The sequence below is a fragment of the Alligator mississippiensis genome, chromosome 1 (genome assembly GCF_030867095.1).
Source record: "Alligator mississippiensis isolate rAllMis1 chromosome 1, rAllMis1, whole genome shotgun sequence".
Taxonomy (NCBI): Eukaryota; Metazoa; Chordata; order Crocodylia; family Alligatoridae; genus Alligator; species Alligator mississippiensis.
In genome coordinates, this window is record NC_081824.1 from 182,372,714 (window position 1) to 182,380,020 (window position 7,307).

Here is a 7,307-nt window from a genome sequence, read left to right on the forward strand (position 1 = left end):
ACTATAGAAAATGCATCAACAGTCCTTGGAGAGAAGACTGATTTTTACAACTTCCCTTTCCCAAGTGAATGCCCCAACAGCTAGACTGTAGTGTCATACTGCTTCTCTTTGACCCAGTGAGCTTTTAATACTTCTCTGCAAAATGAATCTGGTTCTGCTGGAGGTCCTTAGAGTGTTCATAACTCAGAAGAGTCTAGGGCAGTCTTCTAGAAGGTGGGAGATGTAGGTTTTGAATTTTTTTTCAATTGAAAAAGGAAATAAACCCAGATCTTTCACCTTCTGGGTCAGTGCTCCAATTGCTCATCTCTTGGATGAAGGATTAGATTTTCCTGAAATGTGTATATGTTTGCTTCACACAGCTAAATAAACTCTTCTGTTGCTCTCTTACAATTGTAGGTCCTAATATACTGTATTTACCCAAGTCCAAGAGATTTTGAATTTAAAATAACCCTCCGATAATTAGATTCTATAAATGAAAAATGATAAAATTGTTATAATTTTCCATGCATAGAATCTAACTATTGGAGGATAGTCTTAAATTTGGTTCCTCCCCACTGCTGCATTGGGAAAGCAGGGATAAGGGGCCAGACCTTGCCCCTTGCCCCCCAACCTGTGCCTGTCCCCCCTGCTACTTGTCTTCCACCCTGTGCCTGACTCCCTGCCCCCTCTCCATGCCTGTGGCTAACCCCTTTCTGCTTTCTATGCACCCACCACCTCTCCCTCTGCTTTTCCCCTGCCAGTTACCCTCTGTGGTGGCTTTGGTTCCCCCCACCCCAAATGCAGGGTTTCCTCTGTGCCCCTCTTCTACTGCTGGAAGCCCCTCCCCGACTGCATGAGCTACCCTGTCCCAGGGCAGGGAGCCACTCGGGGGGGAAAAAACCAGGGCTAAAGTCAGAACTATGTTGACCGGGGGTGGGGCTCATGGGAACCTATTTTTGGATTTGTATAAATATGGTATCTGATGGATGTTACAAAAATGTAGATTGTACAAATGCTCACATGTTGTTTGTCATTGTAGCTTGGGTGATATGTGAATGGCCTATCTGAGTCTAAACGTTTTATTGATCCTTTCTGGGGTGGGTGATGGCATACAACTTCTATACAAATAAAGGCATTATAGAAGTGTTCTGTCAAGGAATCATTTGCACTCAAACTATTTTTCAGGCTAAACAGTGGATTTTATAACCTTGTTTATTTTTTGTTTTAGATTGCAAATATTATAAATATGTTTTACACCAGGGCTGCAAAGCCAAGAAGAAAAGGTTTCAGACACTGAAGAAATTTGTGAAGAAACACAATTCTGCCTATTTGAGAATAACTGCCTGTTCAGATTCTTCCACACACCTTTGATTTTATTTATTTATTTTAACAAGATGTATTTCAGGACTTCTTAAAAAAAAAAAAAAAAAAAAAAAAAGATGGTGCTAAATTAGTTTCCCAGTTTCTGAAAAGCTTTTCTTTAAAGACTCCTGCGACACAGATTGTGAATCTGCACTGCTACTTCAGGATTTGACTTTCTGTGCATTGCTAGCCAGTCTTTGGTTTGTATTTTTATTTATAAATACAAGGAACATACTGTACATCTTTTGATATAGGAATCTGCTTTTTTTAACATTTGTATCTTGTTTGCTTATTAAACCTGACACAAGCAAAGCTGCTGATTCCTTTTCAGAATCGTTTAATAGCCAGTGTACTTGTAAGTCACTAATGATCAAGAACAGTTGACTTAAATAGGAGCAGGAGCAAGGCCATAATAGTTTGGCCACAACTGGAGCATTCTGTGGCCATGTCTAAAAGTTCGGAGAACCCAGGATGTGGTGGGAGGTGTGTACTCTGGCCTCTCTTAGCAGTCAGTTGAGCTTGGGTACACACACAGTGAGCACGTCTACATGTTCGTTAATATGCTATAATCTCAGCACATTCAGTTCGGTTCCTGTTATAACAGGTATTAATGCGCCGTAATCAGCGCTACTGCACAATTAACGCAGATGAATGCTTTTGTGTGACGCTTAATGTGCATTGGATTAAAGCTACTGTCCAATGGCATAGTTTTTGCCAGCCGTACTAATGTGCAGTACAATTAGTCCAAGGCACATGAAGCGTCTCTTGTAGATGCGCCCAGTGGAAACAAGCGGGGGACTTGTTTCTTGGCATCAGTCCCAAGCTCATCAGGGAAACTATAGATGTGGCCTTAAATCCTATATTTCCAAACGTATCTTTCACCTCCTCTAACTTTTAAGACAGTCAGAAATGCTGTTTGAGAAATACTTGGACAAATAAGCAAGACAAAATGTTGCTAATTCACATTTTAGAAATTCTTCCCCTGGAGTTGGTTGCTAAAATATTGTAGGATGGAAACTATGTTAATGATGGCTTATGATACACTGCAAATCGCACTCAACTAGCTGCCAAACTGCTGGAGTGACTGAGTAGCAGACAGCTACCTAAAGTGTCTAGAAAATCAGGGTTGAGCCAAGAATGTGGAAAAAAATCTGTGAGAAACCCTGACTTAATTTTCCATTGTGGAATATCTGTTAAATTAAAATGCATTAGATGTAACTGTAGAGTTTGGCTTCCCCTCAACATGGTTGATATATGTAGAAAAAATAAATGTGGTTTATTTCCCAGAACATAATCCTACAAATTAGCATGGACTGTGCAAACCTGCTACATTGCAGAAAATGGCTGCATGGTTGGAAAAGACTTACCAGTCACCACATTGCTTCAGCTGCTGGTGCAGTGGACCTAGGATTATGGACTTTTTTCCTCTTTGAGGAAATCCTCTTCACAGAGAGCAAGAAGTGCATCTGTATATGAATTCTCTTCTTAGCAGAAGAAACTTTTTAGTACCTGGTTGCCATTCTGGTCATGAAAAAGTTGAAACTTAGCATATTGCTATTTTTAAGACCTAACTGTTACTGTGTGTGGTCACAAAACACTTAGAAGTTCACAATTTCCAAATATTTATGTATGTTTAAACTTAAGAAATTACTTATGTTTGTTGCTTAGAACTGCGTTAGCAATTTGCAGTATAGTTTTCCTACATAACAGGGGGGGAATATATAACCACTGAGGTAAAATGAAGTATCTCTTTACCAACATAATAAATTAATAAGGCTAGAACAGGGATGGCTAACCTGTGGCATGAGTGCCACGAGTGGTACAGGCAACCTCTGTGTGGTACGTGGCAGGTTAGGGAAGGAAGGGGAAGGCAGCACAGCAGCAGGTAGTGTGGGGAGCAGAAAGCAGAGCAGCAGATTTGAACTGGGGAAGGGGGCTGGAGTGGCACCCAAGCATGGCACGGGGCTTTTATTTATGGCCTGCCTGCAAAAAGGTTGCTTCCCCCCACCCCCGGGCTAGAGTAGCGTGTCCAACCAAAACTGCATTTTGAGTGTAGGTAGGCAAAATGTAAGTTGGTGGACTATGTCCCAAATTAATACTGCTCCTTGAAATCTATTTAATAATGTGAAGTAATCGCCACCTTGGTTTTACGTTTCATTTGAAGACCAGCAGTTTGTCCAATCCCACACTGAACTGAGCTCTGGTTTGGTTCTGACTCAGCAGTAATAATGCCAAGTTTGCTCAGAAGTCATTGATGAAAGCTGACACTTGTATACAGTCAGCCCCATTAGGCCCTCACTAAAAGTCTACCTAGCTGTCTCTGCTAGAGGGAACTACTTGCTATTCAAAATTATCAGATGTTTTAATTTTTCCTCAGAAATCATGCCATCAGTAGTCAAGGTAGGTTGGCAGAAAAATGAGTGAGCAAAATTCCCTCTCTCTCTTTTCCCCCCCCCCTTCAGAATCTCATCAGAATTGCATGTTTCAGATTGTGTCCTTCTGGGGTGGTCTACAGAAGTCTTTATCTTTAGCTGGAGAAATGCATACTTTTACAGCTGTTGTGAGTCCACTCAGGAAATGTGAAAGAGCAGTGAAAAGTGGGATGGAGGTGAGGAGAACAAGAGAGCCTAAGGGAGTTTGCCTTTGGAGAAAGTGGTGTAGCTACTTCATGCATTTGGTACAGATGCAGGCAGTTTGTTCTCAGAACTGAGTTATAGAAGTGGCTTACTTGTCACCGCTACACTGTCCTACCCTGTGCTGATACCATAGGATGCAATCCCCATTACTTGATACCTTCCTAGTCGCTTCCTCAGATATTCCTTTCTTAGTAAAAATGCAGGCAGGGGCCTGAATCCCATCTCCCGTATACCTGTGTGAACCTTGAATAACTATGCTACAGCCATTAAAATTACACCACTAAACCAGAGACTGAGTAGACCATCTGGCTTCCTTCCTCTGTTCCTATACTGTTTGAACTTGATTTTGATTGTAATATATAGAACTTCAATAAAGGTGCACTATGTACATGGAAAACATTGAAACCTTTCACCTTCATCAATAACTCTCACTGTTGCTACATGCACTCTGTATCTGTCCATTGTAGGTATTTTTGTAAAGTGCTAGTTTATGTTTTCCTTAATAAAGACATGTCTAACTCTTAGCCGTTTCTGATTCAGGAGTTGAGAGACTGGACTAGACAGACAATACTTCATTTTTATAAGACATCTTGTTACTTTTGAGTGGTATGAAGAAAAGCATCTTGAGAAAAGAGGATAGTGATGACATCTCTTCCCTCCATTGTTTTCTTTCTCTCTTTTTCGGGGAGGGGAGGGGGGACATAGGAATTGTATATTAGATAACTATAAGAATAATTATAGCTGGATCCAAACAGAACTTCCCCTTTGTGCTTATTCTGAATCATGCCATTACTAAGATGACTTTGAACTAATACTCTGAACCTAAATAGTCTTGTGAGAAAGTTCACAGTTGACATTTGCAATCTGGGCCCAGCTCCCAATTTTGGGGGGCTTGGTGCTTATGAAATACACCCTCTATTTTGGTCCTTAAATATGTTTGTGGCATAATAAACTAAAATTAATTAGGAGCTCATAAAACCAATGGGTCCTTTGCAACTTGGTCACATTTCTGATCAGTTGATTTGCAGCCAGGGATCCTGTACATGTTCTTGATTCTCAACAAGAAGGTAATTTGCTTTCCTTCCTGTGTGTGCGTGCATACCTGCATCTGGTGTAGGTACCTGTGTGCGCAAACGTGTGTGAGAGAGAGAGATCAATCGGTCTAGGTAGAAATGTTAACTTCATTATGATTTCAGCTCATGTCTCTCTCCTGTTTGTCAAGCTGCTACCCTTGCTTCATTTAGTCTCCGTTGAAAACCTATTTTTTCAAAGCTTATAATAAATTAGCATTGTATAAAGGGCATTTAAAGAACTACAACTATACTTTAGTGCTTCCATCTTCTAAGATTCTCTGAGATTGGGAGGGCCTGTCTTTATTTTTGGCATTTTGATACAGTTCTGAGCACCAACCAAGTAATGATGCACTAAATTTTTGAGCTGATTACTGATACCACGGTTCTACTTTTCTTTAATTGCTTTTCATAATGAGCTGCCTTTTCTTCATTTATTGTGTGCAACATAGTGGCAAACAGCAAGGTGCACTGTTTGGGCGAATTGCATTCAGACAATACTCACATGGTTCTGATTTTTTTCTTTTGGTCAAAAAAAAAAAAAAGTCTAAAAGTCTTTGAGGCAGTGGAGGCACAGATTTGTTTAATATGGTACTCTGCTTTATTGTGTCCTCTCAGCACCCAGTATTCACATTCCCTCTGTCCAGACTTGAATAAAGCCATTAGCCCTATTCAAAGAAGCAATGAGGAATGCTTGTTGTCTACAAGCTGAGGTATCGAGTAACTCGGTAGTTGCAATTTTCTACATGGCTGACTCTGTAGCATCTGAATTTGTTAATCTGGAAGCAGCATTCCTTTTGTAAGTGGATCTTGAAGAGATGATCTTGAATTTAAATGCTCTTGCCCTTTAGAAAAAAAGAGAAGTATGGGAGTGGGGTATCTTACTGAGACTAACACAATATTCAAACAAAAGCCACAGACAACTCTGTCAAGGGCCTGGGTTTTAGAAATGACTTGTGCTTGCATCAGCAAATCAAGCAATGTCTAAATATTTGCACCCCTAGTTCACAGTGAATGCACAACTGAGAACAGTCATTGCAGTGATTCATAAAGTAGGTTAAGTCAAGACTTCACAGAACATTTAAACCTGCTCAAGAGGGTGGGGGTGGGAGGCAGGAAGGAGTCATTTCCTGGCAATGCTGAACCTTGCAGCTGTGCTCTTCCCAGTTTGCTGGAAGCCTAAACAAAGGAGGTGCATTATAGGTAGTGACCAATATGCTAATTCAATTAAAACTACAGGCTACTGCAACAAGTTGGTCACCAATTCAAACCTCCAAAATAAATAGTTTGCTGGAAAGGCTATGATTCTGTCAATCCTGATCACAGCTCAATTGTATATGGCTGTCATCATTTACTTCCATTTGTCATCTGTGTGGAGAAAGCTCAGATAATTAGAAAATAACCTGTGCTCTTGCTCTGAAGTTCAAGCATGATAGTAGTGGGCAAGATTTCTGAGTGGCCATTCAATTTGTAAGGATTATAAAGTAGTTCTGTTCCCCTCCCCCAATGAATATTACCATACCAAATTTGATCAATAGCATGTCAAAGAGCAAAATATTTTTCAGCTGAAACTGAGAGAGCTGTTGTGTGTCCTCTGTCTTCCTATTCTCTGCTCCCAGCATACTGATATCTGAGACAAATGACCAGAAAGCCCAGTGTGCACTGAACCTAACATCTCTACAGTGAGTTTGAGAACTAGGCTTCTAAGGCTAAGTACGGGCAGTCAAAAAAACTTGGGGCAAAAGACCTAAGGCTGAATTGATTCAGTCTTTGCAGATTAGTCGAAACTGCAAAGATTGAACCAATAAGCAAATTAACAGACATTCACTTTTGATTCAGGAAGTGCAGCCACATGTCTGAAGTAGCTTCAGCCAGAAGCCAGGGGGCATTAGAGCACAGCTCTGGCATGTAGCCAGAATGGGCTGTGTGTTTATTTCCTTTTCCTGTTGCCCCCAAGGTCTCTGGGATTTGCAGTCCAGAATCACAACAGCAGGACTATGCAGGTTTGCTCATCACTTCCCCTTCCTGCTTCCAGGTGCCCCTGGGATTTGTAGTCCACAGTCACAGGCTGCACTAAGTTAAGCAGGGCAGGGCAGGGCAGGACAGCACAGCTCTGTACTCAGGGGAAGGGAAGTTTAACCCCCCTCCCTAAGACCCCAGCAAGGGTTTGCTGGCGGGGCAGTTAGTGAGCCAGCCCTCACTGTTCCAGCTAGGGACCAGAGTGGCAGCGCCAGCCCTGATTTCTGGAGCAGGCAGCACA

The 7,307-nt window shown here is 41.4% G+C and overlaps 1 protein-coding gene across 5 annotated transcripts in view; it reads left to right on the forward strand.

Moving 5' to 3' along the window:
* Window positions 1-4,501, forward strand: part of TAF1A (TATA-box binding protein associated factor, RNA polymerase I subunit A) — a 28,154-nt gene extending 23,653 nt beyond the window's left edge. For all 5 annotated transcript variants that reach the window (XM_019483143.2, XM_019483144.2, XM_019483145.2 and 2 more), the window contains one exon: window positions 1,208-4,501. In XM_019483143.2, coding sequence (XP_019338688.1) covers window positions 1,208-1,350 — 143 coding nt within the window. In that variant the 3' untranslated portion in view covers window positions 1,351-4,501. The remainder of the gene's footprint in view (window positions 1-1,207) is intronic.
* Window positions 4,502-7,307: the final 2,806 nt, after the last annotated feature.